This window comes from Rattus rattus, chromosome 8, assembly GCF_011064425.1.
Source record: "Rattus rattus isolate New Zealand chromosome 8, Rrattus_CSIRO_v1, whole genome shotgun sequence".
NCBI lineage: Eukaryota > Metazoa > Chordata > Mammalia > Rodentia > Muridae > Rattus > Rattus rattus.
In genome coordinates this window covers 40,367,498-40,392,306 of record NC_046161.1, presented here as the reverse complement: position 1 = coordinate 40,392,306, position 24,809 = coordinate 40,367,498, and the positions used below count along the sequence as shown (strand labels likewise).

Sequence of the window (24,809 nt, the reverse complement as noted above, 5' to 3'; positions counted from 1 at the left end):
GCTGTTGTCAAGATTTTTTTCTGTTTTACATATCAGAGTTCATAATTTTACAATACAAAGGAGTTAACCATCAAAAGAAAAATAAATGCAAATTTCCCCCTTTAAAAAAAAAAAATAGAACACCAGTTACTAGGGTAAATAACAACTAGGTTGAGGTTTTTTTGCCCTGGAAAGAGATGGGAAAAAGCCAGTTTTTCCCAACGTGGGTAGAATTTGTAAAGCAGAATGTGGCGTTTTCATGGTAGTGATCCTGGAAGCTTATTTACACTGTAGTTCTGAGCTGGAAGCAGACAGTCTCCATCTTCCCAGCAGTCTGTGGGTGTGGGGTATTCCTTGTCAGCCAGAGCAGCACCAGTGCAAGGGCAATGAAGAGGACCCAGCTGAAAAACTGCACGCAGGATTCTTATTTTATTGGTTTATGGCTTGTGGGCGGCTGGCTGGGGCCAGCAACTCCAGAGGCCCTGCTAGTGTCTCCCCATCAGCTATTCCATGCTTGGCAGGTCCCCTACCTGAAAGCAGTGTAGAGCATACTAGGATAGGATGCAGTGGTCATCCCAGGAAAACTCGGCTCTTCCTGCTAACACTGGCTTCATGTCTGTTGTATTAGAACTGACAGGGAAGAGGAGTGTGGCCCCCACTACCTGGCCCAAGAACCAGCCTGGGTACATGTACTATTGGGAGGGGCAGCAGAGAGCAGGACAGAAAGACTGCTCTATCAGGAAAGGAGAAGGAAGTAAGGAAGCCCCAAGGCTGCCATCCTTTCTCCAGGCAGCCTTGATACTGAAGGCAATGACATAGAACCAGAAAGCCCCCTATCTTACATTCGTTGTTTAATACTAGCCAATGTGTGATGTCTCCTTAGCCAGATAAATAGAGGGGCCATTGGAGAGGGCAAGAGAGTAATGAACCCACTCAGTATTCCATAAAGATCTTACCATTTTGTACCATTGGGCAAAAAGAGATAAAATAAAAACAAAATCCAGGCAGAGGCAAATGCATCAGCCCTAACCCTGCTGAATGAATCGTGAGGGTTCTGCCTTTGTGGATCAGATAGGAGACTTTCCTGTCTGTTCCTTTTAGCACCTTGGTTGGAGTGAACCTATGCTGGGAAGACAATCCTCAGCCCTACAATATTCTAACTGCTGTCCCATAGGGCATCTAAGACATTGGGGTTGGGACATTTTGGTGCCACCTAGCATGTAGAAGCAGGGAGAGACAGGTGGAATTAACAAGATAGGGATTCATCTGTCCAGTGGGACTTTTCTCATGAGCACTGTTCCTTTAAGAGTGTTAAAAAGATCTCTTTGGCTAATAAGCCCTTTTCTCCATTTCATTTCGGTTCAGACTACATCCACAAGACATGTTGGGGAATGCTACCTCTCTTAATCCAGATGGGCATCTGTCTTGGAGATGTGGAGAAAGTGATTATAGCTCTGCCTTTCCTAGCTTTGCTACTTTCTCCTTCCTGTGTCTGTCCTGTCTCTCCTCATCTTGACTGCCCCCAGGAGTACAAACATTCGCATCGCATAGGTTCTGGCTTATCTCAAGACTCAGTCTTTGTACCAGTGTAGGCTTGAGTCTGCAGTCCCTATCACTAAAGCAACTGGCAAACTGCATTTTCTTCTGCTGACTTTGGCCAGCAGGGAAATGAGATTGGCCCTTTCTCTGCCAGGGTACCATAGGGACATGCCGGGTAGCCTGAGTATGACACCGGTACTTCTGGAAGGACGGAAAGAATACTCGGGGTTGGAGACTCTAAAGGATGCTGGGCAGAGGGTCAGGGCTGAAGCTTAAGCAGCAACATTTCCAACTCAAGTTTGTGGTGCCTAAGGGTATCCTGCCACCAGAATGCTGCTTTCTCCCTCCTGTTTCCTACAGGCCTTGCAAGCCCTGTAATCCAGCTTGCCAGCTGTCTCTTTTCTGTCAAGGCAGAAGCATTCGGCAGGTTGGTGAGGGTCCTGAGGTGCTCTGGCCACAGGTACCATCCATATCTCCAACTCACGTGACCAAAGGGAACCACCCAGATGTGGTCCAGGGGGATCGCTGTCATCTGCCCACTGGCCTCCTTATTTCAGCAGGGAGATGTCATCAGCAAAGTCATCATGCTGATGGCGCAGGCAGCGTAGGCAGCGCCACTGACATACCATGAGGCAGAGTGGCAACATGAAGAGGGCGCAGATGGCAGCCATGACATAGGCTATGGTCATAAGTGTCGACTCATCTGTCTGTGGAATGTTGTAGCCACAGTCTTCCATGTCTGTCGTGACAAATGGACCTTCCACTGCCGCCGTCCTGAACTCATCGTGCACTGGAGAAAGGGTAGAGATGAGCTGGTACCTCTTACTGTCAGAGTAGTGTGGGTTATACAATTGAAAGAGCTTCCTGACAGGGACCCTTAGAACCCACCCAAGGGAGGCAGTGCAGAGGCCATCTTGGACAGAGTGAACAGTGAGCAAGGAAACTAGTACTGAGAAAGGATGTTTCTCCCTCCAGGACCTTGGGAACTATAAGGCTTTGCCATTTTTAAATCCAGTAGAAGTGCTGTCAAAGCCAACAGTTCTGAGTTGACCAAAATCTAGCCCCTTACACACACAGCAGACTTACCCATCCTCATGAAAATCCAACCACAGAGCCCTGGCAGTTTTCTGCAGAAGCATTCAGCCTTACTGTAGGCAGCCGGCCTCCCTTACAGCTAGTATTTCCAAGTGCCTGTGAAGCTCTAGCTGCTATCGGTTTCCAGTATTGTTTTCCCCATCAGGCATGTTCACCAGAGCAAGCCTTAGCCCTACCTTTCACACATGGTGGATTAGCCAGAGGCTACTACCTCCTGAACAGACAGAGCTGGGAATTAGCTGCTGGCAGCAAGACATGAGCAGACTGACCCCACACCCTCCTCACCATGGCAAGCGCTGACAGCAAAGCCAATTCGCTTTCGGGCTCGATCAAAGACCACATAGAAGCCTTCCATGATGACCGCTCCCATAACGGTGCCTGTGGATGACTGTGAGACGGCGAACTTGTAACAGTCGTCTTGGGACGTGGCCACATCTTCCACTGGCCGTAGGTATTGCTGGGGGAAACAATCACAGGATGAGAGCATGTCTTATTCTGTCCTGCCTTTCTCTGCCTTTTAGTCACTTTGCTCTTCCTCAAGCCCTGAGATGTTGACTTTTCCGCAACCCCTTTATCAGCACACATTCATTTGTCTTTCAAGTTGTAGTAGCCATGTCTCTTTACATACTTTGTCTGCTTCTTGGCACTCCGCTGCCTCAGCTTGGGGACATACCTGAGGAAGGATGGTGATGCGGAAGGACTGATTGGTGACTTCACCCATGAGGTAAAGTGAAATGACTGGGAAAATGTTCCAAGGGGTCGTGCCTGCTTGCCAGCACACCAGCTGCTCCCCTAGCCAAAAGCCATCCGGGAACTTCTCCGTCTGTTGACAAGAGAGAACTGTGAAGAATCGGCCTGCCCCACCATCTTTTCTCTTATGTTCAGAATTGCAGGGACAGTTACCACTGTTTGCTTTTCCAGGGAATTTTCCAAAGTGGCCAAGGTAAACTGAAGTCTAAGGATCAGTAGAAGAAAGTGGGTCACTGGGCCCATAAAGTTGTGCTAGGGTGACTGGATGTGGCAGCTCACACTGCCTATAGTCCCAGAATTTGGAAGGCTGAGGCATGAAGTTGTCAAGTTCAAAGCTAACCTGGGCTACATTCATGACCCTGTCAAAAAAAAAAAAAAAAAAAAAAAGAAAAAAAAAAGAAAAGGAAAAGGTATCAGCCAAGTCAACAGACAGCAGTGTGCAAACGCTGACTGGAAGGATCTATGATCTTTGGTGCTTGCTGAGGCGCGTGACGGTCACTGACTCTGACTCTGTTTTACCCGCCCTGAGTCCACTGACCGAGGAGGCTGCCTTGATGGACTTGACTGCAGCTTCAAATACTTTCTTGGGCAAACGAAGGTTGGTGGTGCCACTGTCCACGATGCTCTTGTCATAGTTGTACTGAGGAGAGAAAGGGGAGGAGTTGGGAGAGGTGACTGACAGCTAAGCATCCTACGGAGGTTGGCATCTTAGCGTTTCCATTTTGTACGTGTTTGTGTGCCTCCTTGGGCACGTTGCTTACTTAACCTCTGTGTACCTGTTTTATTCTGAATTGAAGGTAGTAACAATGCCTACCTCAAAGGTTATTATAAGGATTAAACAAATCAAAAGGCTGAAAGCACTAAGTAGGTCCTGGCAGATCCCAGGCACTTGGTAAGTACTAACTTCATTCATTACCTTGTGTGGGTAGGTGCTCTCCAATCTGAAACAGAGGTGCCTTGTGTGGTGTTTGTACCTCTAGTACCTTTACGTCGTCGTTCTCATACACCATGCATCGTGATGGACAGAAGGGTGGCTCGGCAGGCATAGAGCCTGGGCTTGACCTCTGAGACTGCATGGTGGAATATGCCCATAGAGCACTTGAGAGTCAGAGAGGAGGACCAGGAGTTCAAGCAAGTCTGAGGCCAGTGTGGGCTACATGAGACCCTGCCTCAAAAAAGCCTGAAAGGGGGGCTGATGAGATAGCAGGTAAGGGCACCTGCTACCAAGTATGATCTGAGTTCAACCCCAGGGAGACCCACTAATTGAAAATTGTCCTCTGACCTCCACACACAAGCTGTGGCACATGCCCTATCCACACCCCAATAAGTGTAAAAAAAAACCTAGGGAAAGAGACCCCAAATATTGGCATTTGGGGTGTGCCAAGCATAAGGTCTAACACTTCGTACATCGGCTTCGACCTTCACAGTCTCTGAGAAAGTGTGTGTATCCTTACCTCTGCTTTGTACATGAGGAGTCTGGCACTGCAGCGAGGAGCCCAAAGGCACTTAGTAACAGCAGGACTCAGTCAGGTCCTTGCAGAAGCCTTGCCCGGAGCCGCCAGAGGTAGCGACTAGAGTCCAGAAGGGAACTCTTCTGTGTTTTCATTACTGTACTTAAGCTCTATGCTCAGCTCCTGTGATGGCTCTGCAGGCCCTGCCCTTCACCTTAGGGAGTGCTGTGTGATTGCCAAGTTTCTGCCTTGGCACAGCCCTAACCTCAGCCCAGGTCCTGTGCCTCCACCCTCTCCTCCACCCTCATGGTTCTCTCACACTGGGATTAACCTCTTACTCTCACTGGATCCCCTTCCAGTTTATTACCTCCTTGCAGTCCATTTTCAGATCTTGACCATTGATTTCCACACGTACAATGATCACTTCATAATACCACTCCCGCCGGATGGGTGTGTACCAGAGACTGCCAGTGTATAGGGAATGGTCGATACCACCAATGATCTAAAAGAAAAAGAGACAGACACTATGTCCTAGCACAGGAGAGCAGGTTACCCAAAACCAAATGATAAGATCAGCCATTTCTTGGGGTGTCAAGATTCTCTCTAATCTTCCATCATGCCCCATGCATGGTAATGTTTAGTTTCTTAAATGTGTTCAGAAGAAACACATCAGATTATTTGTATCAAAATCTATAATCCTCGATAGGAAGTTATTTAAACCTAAGCCAGTACAATAAACGTGGAATGAACAAATTCTATGCTGCTTTCATATGGTTTTGTCTTTGCCTGTTGGAGAACCACTCGTTACTGTCCTGTCCTAATCAATAAATGGGTTTGAACTGAGTCTGCTGGTGTACACTTGGAAAATGGAAGGAAGGAATGCTGCAAATCTGAGGCCAGCCTGGTCTATAGTGAGTTCTGGGTCAGTCAAAGCTCCAGACAGACTCCTTACTTACCTGTTCTCAGACTCAGACAGTAATCTACAGGTCTAATTTTCATTTTCTTTGAAATGTACCCAATTGTTTCTGATCCCTTCCTTGAGTGACCCAACTCCTTTCAAGAAAAGCAGTGAAGAAACGACTGGAAAAGGGAAAGGGGAAAGTAAGGATTGGGGCTATCAAGGTGCTTCTTGATTCCGCCATGAGGGAGAGGGCACATGGCCCTCTGAGTCTACTCACCATGCTCCCTCCCACCGAGGCCAGTGCCTCAGTCTGGTTGAGGGGGAAGCCAGCGCCACAGAGCTGCAGGGAAAAGATGTTCGGAATGTGGGTCTGCTTCACCAGCGAGTCAAAAAAGGGCTCCAAGGAGTCGTCGGGCTGTGGCAGAAAAACACAGGAAGAAATCCTCATACAGGGGCCCCAGCAGACAGAGGTCGGCTTCCTGCCTGTACTCAAGCCAAAGCTTGGGGAGGTTCCTCAGGAGAGACCAAGGAGACACAGATCTGGTGAGCATGGGTAAGATACTGCAGTGCAGAGGCCAGTGCTCCAAGGCCATAGCACCTTCCACCCATCCCCACATGATTCATTTGTTTCAGATTTGGGGACAGCCTCCTGTATGTATCATAGCTACTCCTTTTATTGTGTGCACATGTCAGTATGTGCATGCATGTGTATATGCATGTGTCTGTGTACAAACACACATTTGGAAACCAAAGGACAACCTTGGATATTGTTCTTGAGAATCTGTGTACCTTTCAGAATATTTCCTCTTTTTTTTTTTTTTTTTTTTTTTTTTTTGAGCTGGGGACCGAACCCAGGGCCTTGCCTTCCTGGGCAAGCGCTCTACCACTGAGCTAAATCCCCAACCCCTCAGAATATTTCCTATGTGTGCACTGGCCCATGCAGCATGGGTGTGAAGGTGAGAGACCTGTGCAGGAATCAGTGCACTTTGACAAGGGTTCTTAACCCACAAGCCATCTCTCCAGCCCTAATTTGTTTTATTTTAAAACTTATTTTGTTTTTATGCTGGGCAGTAGTGGCACATGCCTTTAATCCCAGCACCTGGGAGGCAGAGGCAGGTGGATGTCTAAATTCAAAGCCAACCTGGTCTACAGAGTGGATTCCAGGACAGCCAAGGGCTAAATAGAGAAACCCTGTCTCAAAAAGAAAATTTTAGTTTGGTTTTATGATTATGGGTGTTTTGCCTGCCTCTATGCCTGTGCACCATGCATCGTTTTTGGTGCCTCCAGAGACCAAAAGAGGGCATTGGGTTCCCTGGAAGTTGTGGTGCTGACATATAGGTGCTAGGAACCAAACCTGGGCCCCTTGGAAGAGCAGCAAGGGCTCTTAACCGCTGAACTAAAGCTCTAGCTACATCCTGCCTTGGTTTCTAAGGTAGGGTCTCTCATTGGCTGGAAACTTAGCTAGTAAGCTAGGCTTAATGGCCAGGAAGCTCCAAGATTTACTTGACCCTGCCCTCCCAGAACTGGGATTATAAGTATATAGTACCACAACAGCAGTTTTGAAAATGTTAGTTTTGAGGATTAAACTCAAGACTGCTGGGTAAGCACTACACTCCCTGAGCCATCCCTCCAGCCCTGTGTTTACTCTCTTCAGCCCATCCTTCCCCCTTCTCTCTCCTGACTCCTTCTTGTGTAGCATGCAGTGAGCAACATGCAGGCAGCAGGCTTGGTTCTCTCACCCTGGCAATCTCAGCATAGGCCAGCCCTAGGATGCCCTCCCAGTTGGAACCATTGATGAAGAACTTGTCCGATTCAGTGATGGCAGCAATGTTGGCACGCACAGTGACGTTGGGGCCATGAGGGATGCTCACCAGGTCAGTGCCCAGTTCCCCCTCCCACTTGCCCTGGGTGTAGGGCACATACACAGCCTTGCGGAGGTCTCGGTATGTGCTGGACCTATAAAAAGGAAGCAAAATGTAACAATAGATGCGCGTCATCAAATAGATTCCCAAATGCACTCCTTACAGCGTTCTAGAATCTGCTGAGCTGAACAGCCCTACACTTAGCACCCAGAACAGCATGTAAAGCATGTCTGCAGAGATCAGCTGTAGCCGGGGCTTGCTCTCCTGTCCCCATAGTTTATATTGTTGGACCTGAAGCTCAGGCCAAAGAACAAGATGGGCTTTGTACATTGTGTCTGTGACTGCTGCAAAGACAGCTATTGGACATGTCCTCCCCCACCCCAGTTCCATCACGCTCCCAGAGAAAAGGAGCCATTGACAGACACTCTTGCTGCCTTGGGGCCCAGTGGTACCAACTGAGTGGTGGAGAAAGAACTAGGCAGGGTGACTGTGGAAGCCATGGAACAACCTCTATAGAAAATACACACAAATATCCCAGCAGAGTAGGCAGGTGTTAGAATGCACAAGAGGAATCGCACTCAACTGCTGTGGGATGAATACCTTTACCTTTTCTCTTTCTCATGTATCTACCCAGGGCTGGGCAGGGATGGCACTGTGTGCAAACTTGGAACAGTTATCCTTGCACTGATCTTACCCATACTCCTTCCCCAACTGTGTTCTTAGGGAAAAAGGAAACAGGGCAGCGGTCTGTACTTTCTCACGGGTCAAAGGTTAGGATGTAAGACTGTACTATATGGAGGCCACATGTTCCTCCTGTCTTCACACAGACATGCCATGCAAGCACTAGATGTCTCCTCACCACATCCTCATTCTGCTTTTATAACCAATCTTTCACAATACTCCTCACCATCTCCTACATAACAGCCCGTTCTAGCCCACCTCCCACTACCAAGCCAAACCTAGCTGGTGGCACGTATACTGGTACCAGGAGACAATTCAGTGGGGGCCATGAAAGACTCTTTCCCTCTTATTTTCTGGCTTTTTAAAACTGAAGAGTAAGTTTTTTGTCGTGCGTGGAATACGTGCACAGATGTGCAGGCAGAGGCCCGAGGATAATTGCTCTTCCTCCGTTTTATTTTTTGAGACAGGGTCTCTCGCTAAGCCTGAAGTTTGAGCTATGCTGGCCAGGAAGCTAGATCTGCCTGTCTCAGCCTGCCAATGCTGGGGTCACAGGCGAACAAGCCACGGCAGGCTTTGGGTAGGTACTAGAACTTGAACTCAGTCTCCTTGCTTTTATAGTAAGTTCTTAGTCACTGAGCCATCTCCCCAGCTCCCATTTTTTGGCTCTTTGAGTTCTATATAGCCTACTCTGGTCTCCACAGCCCTCCAAATGCTGGGATTATTGCTATACATACCATCATGCCCAGCTCCTCCTCCTTGCTTATCGTGTGTAACTACCCAGATTGGCCCCCAGGTGAGAACATGGTGAAAGACCACCTGTTCAGCCTTCTAAACTATAGCTAGGACAATGGGTTGGCCCTACTGCCTGTCTGTATAGACAGAATGAGAGGGTTCCTGTTCTCTGGGAGCCTTGGGGCGGAAGTGCTTCATGTCTGCCCCTCAAGCCACCCTTTCCCACACTATGTCTCTCTTCCTGGCCCCAGCTGCCTCCTTTTGTCCCCGCCTCACACCCCCCACTCCTCCAGTAAGAGGAAGGCTCTTGTTCTTGGGCCCTCTCCCACCCGTCCCCAGGACTTACAGCTGCCTTTGGTAGTAGCGATGCAGGAAAGGGTGTGGGGCAGCCCCCACTGCAAAATTACTACTGCCCGTGTCCACCAGGATGTTGAGCTGTCAGAGAAAGGGGAGAGAAAAGACATTGTAGACAGACGGCTCCAGACCCACCAGCCTCTGGTCGTACTGGACCTGTCCCTGGAATAAGAGCAGCCAGGCTGACAGCGCTGGAGCCCAGGCCGCAGACGGACTCTGAGGGTCCTCCTGAGCCTCAGAGACTGCACTTGCATCTGTCTGTATCATGCTAGTGTTTCCTGTCACCTGATCGTCACAATTTCTCACTGCCACCAAGAGGTGTCTGCCGATCCACTCCATCGGGCTGGCAAGGAAAGATGTGCGGGGTCGGGGCGGGGGCACATTGTTTACCCAGGCGTGTGGGGGACTCCGTGCCCCACAATGTGGCTTCTCCTCGGACTTCCTTAAGCGTACGTGTGCTGCCATCAGAAGGAAGTCCAGGAGTCCCATGGCTAAGGGTGAACAGATGGCTGTGTCTGTGTTCCTTGTAGCGCAGCTCTGCAAACATGTCCCTGACTCCTCTTACTGAAATGAACAGGATTCTTTTGAAAGAGGATTGGACCGTTCTCCTTAAATTATAAAAACCAAAGAGAACATTAAAACTCGTGAAGAAAAGAAATAAATTGTTTCTTCGTTTGCTTTCAGTTACCTGTGCTCAGCACTGATCTTAGAGGCTGCTTAACTAGTAATGCAAAAAAAAAAAAAAAAATTGACAGCCTCTTCTATTTGGTTGCCCACCTTGGTAAGGGTTGTCCAGGGTTTTGTTCATTGTTGTTTTTAAATTATTTTTCAAACTTGGAGATACCTTCTAGGTCAAACCGGTTGAAGCCTCTGACCCCGGACTTGCAAATATGTCCAGTAGGCCAACCTTTTGATATTACAAAGCCAAAACAAAAGCCCTGCCTGAAAATCATGCCAATGTACGCATCCTGTGAAGAGTCATGAAGTTTATGCATGTGCAGACCACCCCTTATTTCAGCTTTCCTTACCTGCAGTCACTTTCCACCGTGACTTAGCTTCCATCATGGTGACACATGCCCAGAGCAACTTAAGAGGAAAGTGTAAAAACTTATTTTGGGTTTCTGATTTTTTTTCCTTCTCTTCTTCTCTCTCTCTCTCTCTCTCTCTCTCTCTCTCTCTCTCTCTCTCTCTCTCTCTCTTTTTTGAAGGCAGGGTCTCTTGACACCCAGGATGGCTCTTGAGCTCACGTTGAAACTGAGAATGACTTTGACCCTTTATTCTGTCCCTACCTCCAGGGTGCTGAGGTTCCACACATGCCATTGTGTGCCACCGTGTGACTGCCCCTTCCTTCCCACCTCTACTACACAGCTCAGGGTTTCAGATGTTTCAGTCTAGGGTCACTAGGCCACACTGCTTTGGTATGTGTCAACATAGTACATCATGTGACTAAGGAGACCTGTCACGGCAGCCAAGAAGCAAAGGAAGAGGAAGGAGCCAGAGTTCTAATATCTCCTCCTAGAGTGTACCCCAGGAGCCAGAGTTCTAATATCTCCTCCTAGAGTGTACCCCAGGAGCCAGAGTTCTAATATCTCCTCCTAGAGTATACCCCAGGAGCCAGAGTTCTAATATCTCCTCCTAGAGTGTACCCCGGTTACCTACTAGTAGCACACTGAAACAGTGCTTTGGTTTTTAGATCCAAGTTGTAGCAGCCGTTTCTTTACTACACAAGCATCCTTCAACCTTATCTTCTCCAGAAGCAAATTTTAGTCTGAGGGTTCCTCACCTTCCCATTTAGCTACCTCACAAGTGAATTAGCTTTGTAAACTAGTCACTGCCTTGAGGCAGAGTGCACAGCAGGCCAGGTCCAGTCAGGCTCTGATGGCCTGACCCAGCCTGCCCGCCCACCGCCCTCAGCCCTCAGCCACACCAGACTGTTATGTTTCTGCTGTATTGGAGGAGCAGGGAAAAGGTAGGGCTCTGTCCTCTGGGAAAAACAGCAGTCTGTCACAGAATCTCTGACCTCCAAAGCCCTGCACCTTAGCTTTTCCAGTGGCCTCAGGGCCTTCCCTTTCTATCTTGGTGAAATCAGCAAAGCTCTGACCTAGTCACCTTGAGAAGGTCACCATGCTCCTGAGCTTGTTTTGTCCTGTCTGCCAGGGCCTTCCCCAGCTCCCCCAGGCTCCTCCAAGCAGTGCCTATGGGCTATGCTGGCTGCTTCCAATGCCTGCTTGGGTTTTCGGATCACCCCAAAGACTCCTCATCACTGGTGGCTAACCCTTGGACCCTGCTCAGACCTCCTCCTCTCCAGCTCCCGCTCCTGGCTGAGTTCCCGTTTTTTTTTTCCTCCCTGCCCCCCTTCTCCCTACTGCTACTCCTGTGCCTCTCCCTGGTTTCTGGGCAGCCACCAGTTAACAGTGGCTGTGCTTTTAGAAGAATCAATAGAGCTGGGAGGCTCCACATGTCAGATTGCAACCAGCTGGGTTAATGGTTAAAAGGCTTCACCCCCTTACCAGGACCCCTTTCTGTACCTTTAGGGCTTAGCTCCTAGCACCAGAAATGGGTCCCCTCCTGACACAGTCCCTGTAACCGGTCCATGGGAAGGACTACTTGGGATCTGTGTAAAGGCCAAATGGAGCAGATTGGCAGCTTTACACTAGACTGCAGCCTCTACCCAGGGACCCCATTGTCCAAGGCTTTTTCCTGTCTCTTCTCTCTTCTCTCCCTTCTCTACCACAAGGTGCTGATCCTTGTTTGCCCTCTAGCCTTACCCTTTCCTCCAAGGAAGGGCTCTCTCAGACAAACAGGACTAAGTCCATGAAAGAACAGCCTTCCTCACTCCTGTGCCCCTCCCCCCACCCCAAGATGTCCTATTCCAGGGCCCCAGACTCCAATTGCTTTTGCCTCTCCCTCTCCACAACAAAACAGGAAAACGTTGAGACTCCTTCCACAGCAATGTCTGGCTGTTCCTCCTATGCATGTGGTCCTGCTGCTGAGAAGTGATTTCTGGGACTGTCTTTCAACATTTCTAACTGAGCCTCCTGGGCAGCTCTTGGCAGCCTCTCCCTTTCAGCTTGGTGCAGGCCTGGGGCAGGAGCTGAGCCACCCAGGACTCTCATTGCCAAACAAGGCAGTTAGTGGAGGAAATAGTTGCAGAAGCCTCCTATCTCCTGGGCCCAGAGCCCACTCCAGTCTTACTCTAGCCTTCCTGGGCCTGAGGCTGCCCCAGCCACTCGTCCTTCCTCCTGGCTCCAGCCCCAGCTTTTATCTGGGCTGGGGAGACAATTCCCCCCTGGCTCCTTTTCCAGGCAGCCATTCTAGACATGATCCCTTTTTCCCTCAAGCTAATTCAACCATCGTGCTACATGGGCTCCCGCTCCCCCATCCCAACACCACTTTCCTACTGGCCTTTACAAATGCTGAATTTCTTCATTAAAAACAACACAAACCCTCCTGATTCTCACACCGCCTCCAGCTACCCTCTCTTCACAAGCTAAGCTCTCAGCCAAGCTGTCTTCGTTTCTTCACCTCCTACTCTTTCTCAAGCCATTCTAAAACTGGCTTTGCCTTCATCCTGCCACTATCAAACAGCCCTTACTACAGTTCCTGATGATTTCACAGGGACGAATACATGAGAGATCTTACCCATCACTTCCATGTCACCTTTAGGGTCCTCTCTTGCCCCCCTCACAGGCTCTTACTCCCTGTGTGGCTTTGCCGTCTTTCCCTGTACACTTTCCCAGAGGCACCTCCAGTTAGGGATGCCCAAAGCCAACCTCTACCTGGTTGGTCCTCTTTAGTATTCTCTGTACTAGTAAGGGAGGCACTCTCCAATATGTCTTGTAAGGCAACAAGCTCAGAGACTCTTTAATGGACTTCTTCATACCTGTCCCTAGTGGTCCCTTAGTCCCGTCCAGTCACCGTCCTTGAAAGAGTGTGTGTCTATTTCTCCCCATCTCCTCTACCACCCCTTGGCCCAATTAGCATCATCCTACCATGGGGCCTTCTCAACCTCAACTCTCTTCCCACCCCCCACACACATATCTCACACATGATATATATCACATATGTGTGTGCACATATGTCTACTATGTGTGTACAGGAGGATGAGGAGGTCAGAATAGGTTGTCAGATCCCCTGGAACTAGAGTTACGGATGGTTGTGAGCCCCCATGTGGGTGCTTGGAGCTGAACCTTCTCTGCAAGAGCAGCAATGTGCTCTGAAACCCCTGACCCATCTGTGCAGCCCCCAGTCTCCACTATCTTGACGTGTCTGCCTTTGACCCCACCATTCTGTCTTCTGTACTGTGGCCTGAGTTACCTTCCTAAGGTCAAATGTGACCGAGTCGCCCTCCTAAGATTACTTTTAAAACTTTTGGCTTGCACACTTCCTTCCGGGCATTTTCCAACCTGCCCTGCTTGCACGCTCAGCCTTAGGCAAGTCTCCAAACCCCACCACATATCACTTGCTTCTGCCTGCCCTGGGTCCTTCCCAGAGTGGCACTGGCCACTGGCTCGGCCTGGCCCTTCCTCTTCTTGATTCTGTGTCTTACTTCTTCATCTTTAAGCCTCAGCATAAACTTCCTCCCTGGGGAGGAAGACCAGGGTCCATTGCCTTAACTGTAACCAACTCCCTTACCATCTGCCTCTCTGCCTCTCACCTTTCCTGTGTCTAAGAACTTTAAATCCTCGGGATAGCCTTAGTTTAGTATCCTAGTGCCTGACAATAGGTGTTTCTTGAAAAACTGTTTTTTCAAGTTTTTTTTTTAAAAAACAATAGATGTTTCTTGAAAAAAACGGGTAGGGGAGAAAGTCCCTCAGAGGCTCCCAATAGCTAGTTAGTTTTATGATGTCTTCCTTTCTTTAGTTTCTCTTGTCTTGTCAGGAGAGGCTTGGTGCAGACCAACTGTATGGTAGCCTTCTCCTTGTCCCCTGGCCTAGGGAGACCTAGGAGTCCCATGCCCAGGAGATTTAACTTGGGGTCAGGACTAGGTCAGTGCCAATCACTTAACAAACAAATGTGCTCCTTGGGGCCTCTGAGAGAAGGCAGCTTCTAGGGAAGGGCTAACAAGTCCCACCGGGAGAGGCACACCTGCCCAGATTCGCTCTGCTGTGCTCAGCAGCAGATCTTAGCAGATGCAGTAAGTGTGAGGCTGGCAAGTTTAAGAGGCTCTGGGTTCCCTCACTCCTACAGGGCGTAACCGCCACAGACAAGGATAGCTCAGAGCCTTCTGGATGAAAGGGGCCTTCCAGAGGCTCTACCCTGGACAGAGGGTGTGCTTTTTACTTTTGAACAATACTAGATTATTAAGAATCTTCAATGTAGGCTAGTGGTTAGTTCAGGGTAGAGCGCTTGCCTAGTGTGCACAAGGGCCCAGGTTCTGTCCCCAGCAAGAATAAAACAAACCTTCCTTGCCCCACAAACTTTCCTTGCAGCCTATCCCAAGCTCTGCAGTCTTTGCAAGCCTCTAGGGCAGAGGTTCTCTGTCCATGTCTTCCAGAGAAGACATCTGTTTTCTTCTGTGTGTACCTCAGAGCTGGGGGTTAAGCAAGAACAAGCCTCGGGTGTAAAGGGGGAGGAAGGGGCTTTCTTCCATTCTGAAGAGAAAGAAACAGACCCAGAGAGTGAGAGCAACGTGGCCATCTTACAAACAAGCCACAAAGCCAATACCAGCCTCCACCGGCTCTAACCAGCCCTTAAGTATGGCCTTTTATCTTCTTGACCTTACGTTCCTTCCCATCTGGAGAGGATGTGGTAGATGGGTACTCTGGTGATTCACAGGTCTCTGTGTGATTCCCCCTCCACAGTGACTCTGGGCTTGGCCAGTGGGACATCAGCAAAGGCAGGGAGGGACCAGTGAGGTGGCACTTGTACACAGGGATGCCACCAGTGAGCCCAGTCTTGCCTCAAGGATGCCGTGCAGCCACAAACCTAGCAAGTAGGGACAACTCGGCCTCTAGCTGACTTGCCAGCCGTCTGCCTGTAGCCACATGAATAAGTTCAAACGGGAGGACCTCAAGCCAACCCACAGAATCCTGAAAAATGACTTGCAGTTTAAGTCACAGTAATTTTGGAGGTTTCTTGCCCAGTGTTAGGCAACTTATCCGAATGAAATCCTGTGACCCCCAAGGAGCTTCTCTTGCCACTCTCTCCTTCCTCTGTGTGGTTCTTGGGACTTTGCTGAGGAGCGCAGTGACCTTGCCTGGGCGTGGATACACAGCTCCTTCCCTTAGCTGGCATCTTCTCCTGCTGTATGCCTGACACACGTTCAACTTTCCAGCCCTGGTCAAAATCCTGTCTCTCAAGGGTCTGGCAAGATGAAGCTCCTCTTCCCGCAGGTCCTCAGCATCACCTGGCTTCTCCAGCTACCACTCCTCAAACCTCAATCACTGAGTCAAGCCTGCCTATCCCACAGACCAGGAGCTCCTAGAATGGAGTATCTACTGTTGCCAACCATGGCCCTGGCAGATGCTCACATCTTTCTTCTTTGTTTGTTTGTTTGTTTGTTTCTTCCTTCTCTCTCTCTCTCTCTCTCTCTCTCTCTCTCTCTCTCTCTCTCTGTGTGTGTGTGTGTGTGTGTGTGTGTGTGTGTGTGTGTGTGTGTGTGTGTGTGTGTGTGAAGACAGGGTTTCTATGTATAATCCTGGCTGTCCTGGATCTCATGCTGTTGATCATGCTGGCCTTGAACTCACAGAAATCCACCTTTCTCTGCCTCCCAAGTGCTGGGATTAAAGGCCTGCACCACCACCACTTGGCTTTATTTTACTTTTTTGAGACAGGGTCTTCCTCTCTAGAAAGGAGAAACTTAGAACAGAATGGCCTCAGACTCATGGCAATCCTCCTGCCTCCACCCACAAGAATTACAGGCATGCGCCACCATACGTGGCTGATTTTTTACACTGACAGTGATTCTCATTTCCTGCAGTTGGTTCCCTGTGACTCTACAGAGGACAAGTACTATTCTCAAACTCAGGGCCTTAGCAGATCACTAAGTGACCAGGACAACCGCAGTCCACCGTGCACATGCACGTAGCCTGAATCTTCTTGGGGCAGCTGAGGTTGCTCCAGACCTGCTTGGTCTCAGCCCTCGCTAAATCAGATTCATCAGATCTCTTCAATAGATGCCATGCCCAAACCTGAGAGAAGGGATGAGGAAGGGCACAAGGAGCCTGGAGTTAGCAGCAGGAAACTGAGGGAAATGGAGGAAGGCCAAGAGCTCCCTCCTCCCTCAGGCTGCCCTGCAACTGTGTCCTGTTCAGCTCCCTCCTACTTTGAACAAACGAACACAGCTGATCCTAGGCCCTCAGACTTCTTTCTCTAGCTATAGCCTCTCCTTTCTTCTTTCTCCAGACAGTAGCTGGTGCCTGGAAACAAGCATCATCACCCCAACTCAGGCCAGATTTTTAAGTGATCTTAAAGGGCTGGGTCACTCCAAACCAAACTTATCCGGTACATCCCTCTGTCTTTGGCCAGGGATTCCATTTCCTCCAAGGCCCCATACATGCTAACTACAAGAGCTACATACCCAACCTTTGTGCTGGCTCCGGAGGCTTCTTTTGTCCCTTCATTCTCTGTAGAACCCACTTGGAAAACCCTTCCCTAGAACAGCTAGCTATTAGCTACATGCTTGTCACTGTCAGACAGTGAATCCTTCTCTGGCATCAGCTCAATTTCCTGCTGGCCCTTGAGTCATGCTCACCCACTGGGGAAAGCTAGGGTTCACCTTCTCTGTTCCCTGGCAAAATCTTCACAGGTCCTGAAAAGGAATTAGCGCTGGGGTCATTGATCCTGAGGGGAGACCCCAGCAGAAAACAACCATCCTGACCACAGCGGGGTTACAGTGAGTAGCAGAGAGGCCAATCACTGTAGTCTGGGAGAACAGCCTAGGAGCCTCTATTCCCTGGGTCAGAATGCTCTCAAGACTAATGATTTAGCATCCTACCTCAGAACACCTAAGAACCAGAGGACACAGTGGACCAACATCAGTGAATGCCTTCCACCCTCTGGGGCGCTCCTTCCAGGAGAACCTCTCTCTGCGGCCAGAAAAACAGCCTGGCTTTTGCTCCTTCACCTCACTGAGATGGATTACAGCAGAGAGAGAGAGAGAGAGAGAGAGAGAGAGAGAGAGAGAGAGAGAGACAGACAGAGAGAGAGAGAGAGAGAGAGACAGAGAGACAGAGAGAGAGAGAGAGAGAGAGACAGAGAGAGAGAGACAGAGAGAGAGAGAGAGAGAGAGAGAGAGAGAGAGAGAGAGAGAGAGAGACAGAGAGAGAGACAGAGAGAGACAGACTCTCCTGGGGGCTTCCCTGGGAGATCTCTTCTTGGATTTTCAATTAGAATTTTCTGCTTTGCTTTTTACTAGAATTGTCTAGAACTGCTCAGTCAGAGGACAACATGCTCAACACTCTCCTCTCCCAAATGAACCAATCTCTCTTTAGCTGGGAAGGCAGAGGAGGGTTTGAAACAAAAGGAAGGGCTGGTGCTATCTGTAGCCCAGACCAGGAAGGTCTCCATTTCTGATGGGTTTCTTCCTTCCCTGTCTCTACCTAATATTCTTCCTCCATCACCATCCTCGTTTCTTTCCATTCTCTCTGAGGAACAAGATCATATGCTGACTCTGTGAGGTGATTATCAAGTCTATCAGCTGAGTCCTACCTCCCACCAGTGTCCAGATGTCTGTGGCCAGTTGTTGCCAGATTCACCCATAAGGATGGTTCATTTCCAAGTCAGTTAACACGTTCATAATGATAAAATGGAAATTAACCCAGTGCAAGTACTTCGGAACTAAAGATAAGGACTTGACTTTCAGCTCGTTCCTAGCCCTGGTTTTCTTATCACCAAAATGAGCATGCTAATACCTAGGCCATATCATTAAACCATAAAAGTAACTGTGGAAACCCGGCACAGTGGCCCACCTGTAATCAATCCCAGGAAGCTGAGATAAGAAGATTACTGCAATTCCGGGTCAGCCTGGTAGTGTAGTGAGTTCTAGGATAGCCTAGGCTATAAATTCTAGGATACTCCTGTCTTACCAGAACCCCTGGCCAAAACAAAACAATAACAAAAACAAACAAACAAAAAAGGAAAGAAAGGGGAGACGGAGAAAATGAATGTGTGAGGTACTTGATACATCATATTAGTTTTAAAAGCTTTCTCTGTGTAGCTCTGGCTATCCTGGAACTCACTCTGTAGAATAGGCTGGCCTTGAACTCACAGATCCACCTACTTCTGCTTCCCAAGTGCTAGGATCAAAGGCATGTGCACCACCACCTGGCTAAAGGTTTGCCCCTCTGCTGTTCACCTATGCCAACAAGCTGAGGGGTTAGGAAGAAGGGACCGCCACCTTCCTTTGCCCTTTCTCTCACCCCTTAACTCACAGGGACAGAGCAGGACTGGTTGAACAGAGCTGTGACTGCCAGCATCCTGAGACCTTCTCTCCTTTCTCCCCTCACTGCCACCTCCCTTGTCAGGCCCTTGTCTAACAGATGCTTGTCTCACACACTACCCTATCCAAGCCCTCCTCCACGTTAAAGTTGTTTTCCTGAAACCAAAATTAGACACCACCACCTCTCTTTCATAGGCTTCTTATTGAGGTCTGCCAGCTGCTTCCAGAACAAGGCTCCCAGCATCCTTACAACTCCCAACTTCTCACTACAGCTCATGCACCTCTTCTTATAGAGCGGAGCAGCAAGCCTATGCCCTATCAGAAACAGCCATGTCGCTCTGTGCCGTTTTCTGGACCCATCCTTCTTGGACACCACCCATGTTTATTCATCCATGTTTCATACCAAATGGTAAGCACCCCAAAGGCTGGGACTGTTTCTCTTGTGCACACAACAGTTGCTCAATAAATATTTATCATACTGAAGTGACTGTTACCAAATTTCCTTCCTAACAAATTATTCTTCAGTGTTAGGTCAGTGGTGCTTGTCCTATAGCAATGAGATGTACCGCTTCATTTTAAGTGAAAACGAGGCAGGATAGGAAACCTGGGAAATTAAGGGCTCATGCCTGTTCATCTCAGCACCGAGGAGTCAGGAGTGCATACATCTGGGGGCCAGGGGTGCAAGCAGGTACAGTACTATTACAGTACTATTAAACTCTATTCCTAGCCTACCCTGACCTTTCTTTTCCTCCTCTCTCTCTCTCTCTCTCTCTCTCTCTCTCTCTCTCTCTCTCTCTCTCTCTCTCTCTCTCGTGACAGGGTCTTGTCAAATTACCCAAACTCCCCTGAACTCACTTTGCAGCCCAGGTAAGTCTTGAACTTGTGATCCTGCTGCCTCAGTCTCCTGAGGAGCTGAGATTACAAACCTGAGTCACCAGGCCCAGTTAACAGCTCTATTTAAACATCCTGTAGCTGACGGATTCACTCACTCAGCAGATGTCTGAGTTGGAGACTGTCATATATATACCAGAACATGAGCTTTTGAGCTGGTGAGGTGGCTCAGTGGTTACAGCCACACCTGATAAGCTACTTGAGTTCAGTCCCTGGAGTCCACATGGTAGAAGGAGAAAACTATTGTCCTCCAAATTGTCTTCTAACCTCCACAGGCAGGTTGCGGTATATGCACACACATACACTAAATAAATAGGGAATGAACCTAGGGCCATGTGCTTGCTGGGCTAGTGTGCTACCACTGGGCTACATCCCTAGTCCCAAGAGCTCGAAGCTTGATGGAAGAAACAAAATAGTCACAGCATGCCTCACAATTGCTGGGGACACATCACAGCAGAGGGATGCTCTAACAGACTATTCAAGACAGCAGCATTGTAGGAGAACAAAGGGGAAGGTAGCATCTCAGCTTACTGACACACCACGTGACCAGGCGTTTAACTTTCAGAGTTTGTTCCTTCTTCTGAAAGCTGTGGATAATGTAGAGTGTGTGTGTGTGTGTGTGTGTGTGTGTGTGTGTGTGTGTACATACATAGACATGATTGCAGAAAGGAAGAATAAATAAAGAATGAAATAAGCCCAGCTTGGTGGCACCCAGCCTTAATTCTAGCACTAGGGAGGCAGAGGCAGGCGGATCTTTTGGAGTTCGAGGCTAGCGTTGTCTACATGTTCAGGTCAGCCAGGGTGGTCCTGTCTCAAACCAAGCAAACCAACAGAACAAAAGAAGAAGCTGGGCGTGACAACATACGCTTCTAATCCCTATCACTCTAAAGGCTTTGGCAGAAGGCTCATGAATTGTGTCTGGCCAGGGCTACATGGCAAGGGGTAGGGTGGGGAGGGGGATGCAACGAAAGAAATAAGCCAGAACTAATTAAATTACACACACCGAATTAAAATAAAAACAACTGTATATACCAAACCGGGCCCTTCTGCCCTCTATCTTGTTCCACAAATAGTCCGTTTCAACTTATGCCATGTCAGAATCACCAAGTTACCTCTGAGGCCTTCTCCTCCACCGTTCACATGATGTCACCAGCCTGCTCGTCTATTTTGTGACCTTCCTTGCATCCTGGCCTCCTTTCTCTCTCCCTCTTACCACAGCCTCCCTCCGTCTCCACAGCACCTTGCACCTGAGTTGGAAAGTGAGCTGCCTGCCTCCCGTAGCTCTCCATCCCACTCTCCCTAAAATTCAGACATCTGCGCACGTGCTTCATATCATTCCCCAGTACAAATGATCTCAATTTTCTCCCTCGGAGCTCAAGTCCAATCCATATAGGCTGACATTTAAGGCTCTCCGACATCTGGGCTCCGTTTTATTTACCTAAATTGATCTGGTTTCAGCATAAACCTGTAATATCAACTGACCTGGCTTTCTCTTGTCTCCTGAACAAACACACTCATAAGCTCAAACACATAACTCATTCGTCTCTCGTTTCTCATGATCTATGGGCCAGAGTGGGGAGCAAGTGAGAAGCCATTACAGCATGTTGGGAGAAGTGCCAGGTCCTGGCTAGGGTGGCCCTCATTCCTTTCCTTCCTCCAGGACCACACTCAGTGCACACCTACCCCATCAAGTCCCTCGAGTCAACTCTGCCTTCAGCATCGTTCTGTGTACTCCTGTACGGTGCCTCTCAGCCTTAAGACTCGCAGACACTGCCTCCCAGGCTCTAGGATGGGGTCATGAGAACTTACACGTCTAACAGGTTCTAAAGAGGAGAATCATCTACAGACCCTCACTTTTATCAAAGGAGTACCCATGTTTTACTTCCTTTTAGAAGCCGTTAGTGCTGGGGTATATCTTCCGTCTCTTTGTAGATTAGACCCCCAGGCATGGGAAGTACCCCTCCAAATTCTGGCTTTTTCTGTTCACAGAACTCTGCCGTCCTCACTCTCATTTCTTGCTTCTGATAGCCCCGCCAGGTAAGAAGAATGAATGCTCATCCTTCTCACAGGCTGCTAAGGAGAGGAACAAAATAGCCACAGAGCAGAGGCTGGCTGGAATAGGGTCTGCATCAGAGCCACGTGCAACCCACGGAGTGCTTCTCTACTCAGGGTTCCCAGGGCTGGAGTGTGACCTCCAGCCCCCTGCTCTAGCCTCTAGCTGGGAGGGGAGGGTAGTGACTAGCTTTCCACAGCTACTCTCTGCCAAGGGCTGGGCTGGGGCACCTACATTGCTTCTCAGGGGACCAGGGAAGTATGGCAACTGGTCCCCCAGTTCTAAATGTGCTCAATACAGTCCAGATTTTATGCTTCATCAAATAGCACAGAACAGGTAGAGGTGGCCAGGCCAGTTAAGGAGAAGGTAATATTTATTGGAGGTCAATTAACCCAGGGATTTCTTCTAGGCATCTCCCCCTAGCTGGTTTCATTTAATCCTCACAGTTATCTTGCGAAGGAGACCTCATTTCCCATGTTTGAAAGAAATGGCACTAGCCAATGAGAGTTATATAAGTCGCCTAAGGCCACACAGCTGGGGAAAGGGGAGGCTCGGGGTGCCAGGCAGACCCCAGATTTGTGGCCTGTCTGACCCTAAAGTCCTTGCTGGCTGTATCACAGATCTGTGCAGTTGCACAGCACGTCACTAGAATCCCAGGTCTCCACATGTCCCCTTCCCTGACATCTTGCCTTCTGTTGGCTGGGCCTGAACTCCAGCTCTGGCCTGTCTCCCACACTTAGATTCCATCCATACTCCTTCTGGGAAGTTATGGTATATAGAAAGAGGAGGGGTTAGTCAGGGAGACCAGGATGTCAGAGCTCCCAAAGCAAGCTTGAGTGGCATGTTACCCAGCAAGTAACAAAAAAGTAGGGGTTTGTGGTTCTCCTACATCCAACCGCCTGAGAAAAAGGAAGTGTGACTGACCTCCCTGAGCCCAACACACCCCCACCTTTCCACAGCCTCCCTGGACAAGCTTTGTGGACACAGACTGGAGAGGAGCCTCTGAGGGGAGCTCACCGAGATACACGGGATCAGATTCAAGGTGACACGCAGAAGCATATGCAGAATCACACTGCCACCGGTACCCAGGCTTGCCCACAGAGGCGGCAGATGCACTCAGAGGTCAGCCAGCCACCCCACATGGACGGTAGCTGACTCAAGCCCACACTCCCAGTCAGCACAGGTAGAGGACACAACCTCCACCAGGCGCCTTTGGTACCTTAGTGATTGTTGGAAAAGATGGGGAAAGACAGTGAGACGTGCCTTCGCCAAGGCTGTGGGACCCTCTGCCTCGGAACCCTTGCAAGAGGGTTCTGGCTCCCCTTGGCTTATCAGTGCTCAGACTCGGTTCAGCTCCCTTCTGGCCCGGTTCTGAGGCATGGGTGGGGGAGGGGCTAGAGCGTAGAAAACGGGGGTAGGGATAAATGAGGAGGAAGGGACTCAAGTCAGAGTCTGTTGGGACTTGGAGGCCACATGGATGTTAGTAAGACTCTTAGTTTGTTGGATTATGGCGGCCCAGACTTGGGGTAAGGACCTGATTTACCCAACTGGTGCCAGGATTCTTGGGTTCTCAAGAAGATGAACGTGGGGATCTTAGATTCCCCAGAACCACCAGAGAAGGGGAAGGCTGGGAGATGGAATATGAGAGACACCGGCCACAGACACCTGTTAACAGTGTCCCTGTGCCTGGCCCTTCCCCCAGGGTCAGGCACTACCATTGAAGTGCTTTCTTAGGGGTGGGGGCATGGAGCAGCGGGAGTGAGAGGGGGTAGTCAGTCCTAGGACTTGGTTGCCAGTGAAAGGGGGCGGGAAAGGGAAAGGCTACTCCCAACCTATCCTGGAGGTATAGGAGAGGGCCGTCCTGCAGCACCTACCAAACAAACCATCTTAGAGGCCTTCTTCATCCCTACCCTGCCATCCCTCTACCATACATGAAAGACGACTACTAGATCTGACCACCTTACCGTCTGTGGGGGGCTGCCCACGGTCATCTCCACATAGTAGCCCTGGCCGGACTTTCCCCTCAGGTTGTCCACCATCTCCACAAAGCTGCCTCTCCGGCCAGGCTCCTCAGGTTCCTCGTCGGTCTCCCGGGGCAGCCTCAGGCCCAGGGGTGGCCCTGCCAGGCCGCTGCGAAGGGGCAGTCGAATACCGAGATGGGTTCCCTGGGCAGGCAGCATTCCCGAGCCCACCCATAGCAGGAGCCAGCGCAGCGCCGGGGCCATGGTGAGCCCGGGCCTTGTGGCTCCGGTTGGCGACTGTCCCTCTTGCCTGCCCCTAAGTCTGGGTGGTGGTGGCTTCTCTCAGGAGAGCGGCCTCGGGGGCATCAGGACTGCAGAGTCTGCAGGCCCCTCGCTCAGTTCCCGGTCCCGGCGGTGGAGAGTGGGCAGGAGAAATCTGTAGCGCACGAGAGAAGAAGGACGATGGCGATCCGGGGGACCCAGCTACATCTGGACCGCGACCGCCAGCCTCAGCGGGGGGATCGGGCCCCTTGTGGGGCTGGGAGGGGCGGGCATGTCTATCGGAGCCTGCAGCTTTCAGGGTCTTCCAGGCGGACTTTGCAGCGTGAGGGACTCCCAGCTCCTGCGGCTGCGTCGGCTGCTCAGGCCACCATAATCCAGCTCCCGGCTCCCAGCACCTAGGCAGGCTGGAGAGACGGAAAGGCTTGTGGCGGTGGCTGTCAAAGCCAAAGGGTTTTTGCTTTTCCCTGGGATCTCTGGGAAGTGTAGTCTTCCCATGGCAGGCAGCCCAGCTTCCGGGGCTGAAAGGGGTCTGGGATGCCCTCTGCCGAGATGGAGTTCACTCTGCAGGACCCTGGTGGGAAAGCATTTTCATAGCTCTGGCAGATCAAGAAAGAACCAATATCACATACCTCTCATCTGCTAGTCCTTCTTTCATTATTTATTTGTTTGTTTGTTTGTTTATTTATTTTTGGATATAGGGTCCTGCAAACATACTGTGCAGTCTAGGCTAGCTTCAACTTTGATGCAAACCTCCTGCCTCAGTTTCCTGAATTAGCATTGATTAACATCCGCATCCCCGTGCAAACCCTGTCATGCCAGCCACTTTGCCTTGCACAGGGGCAGAAAAAGATGCACAGATCCCTAAAGAGATTAACCAGGGAGAATGTGACTCTTGC

The 24,809-nt window shown here is 49.8% G+C and overlaps 1 protein-coding gene across 1 annotated transcript; it reads right to left on the bottom strand.

The window, feature by feature from the left end:
* Nucleotides 1–2: 2 nt before the first annotated feature.
* Bace1 (beta-secretase 1) lies at nucleotides 3–24,399 on the bottom strand. The gene is made up of 9 exons (XM_032909509.1): nucleotides 23,635–24,399; nucleotides 9,337–9,425; nucleotides 7,455–7,671; nucleotides 5,993–6,130; nucleotides 5,182–5,316; nucleotides 3,902–4,003; nucleotides 3,287–3,436; nucleotides 2,899–3,070; nucleotides 3–2,308 (listed from the first exon to the last, which is right to left on the bottom strand). Exons 1-9 carry the CDS (start codon nucleotides 23,893–23,895, stop codon nucleotides 2,067–2,069), a joined length of 1,506 nt encoding a protein of 501 aa, XP_032765400.1. The 5' UTR covers nucleotides 23,896–24,399; the 3' UTR covers nucleotides 3–2,066.
* Nucleotides 24,400–24,809: the final 410 nt, after the last annotated feature.

Coding starts and splice junctions, on each gene's coding strand:
- Bace1 (XM_032909509.1), bottom strand. CDS start 23,895: ATGGCCCCGGCGCTGCGCTGGCTCCTGCTATGGGTGGGCTCGGGAATG. Junction 9,426..23,634: donor TGGGCAGCCCCCCACAGACG/GTAAGGTGGTCA, acceptor TTTCTCTGACAG/CTCAACATCCTGGTGGACAC. Junction 6,131..7,454: donor CCTATGCTGAGATTGCCAGG/GTGAGAGAACCA, acceptor TTTCTGCCACAG/CCCGACGACTCCTTGGAGCC.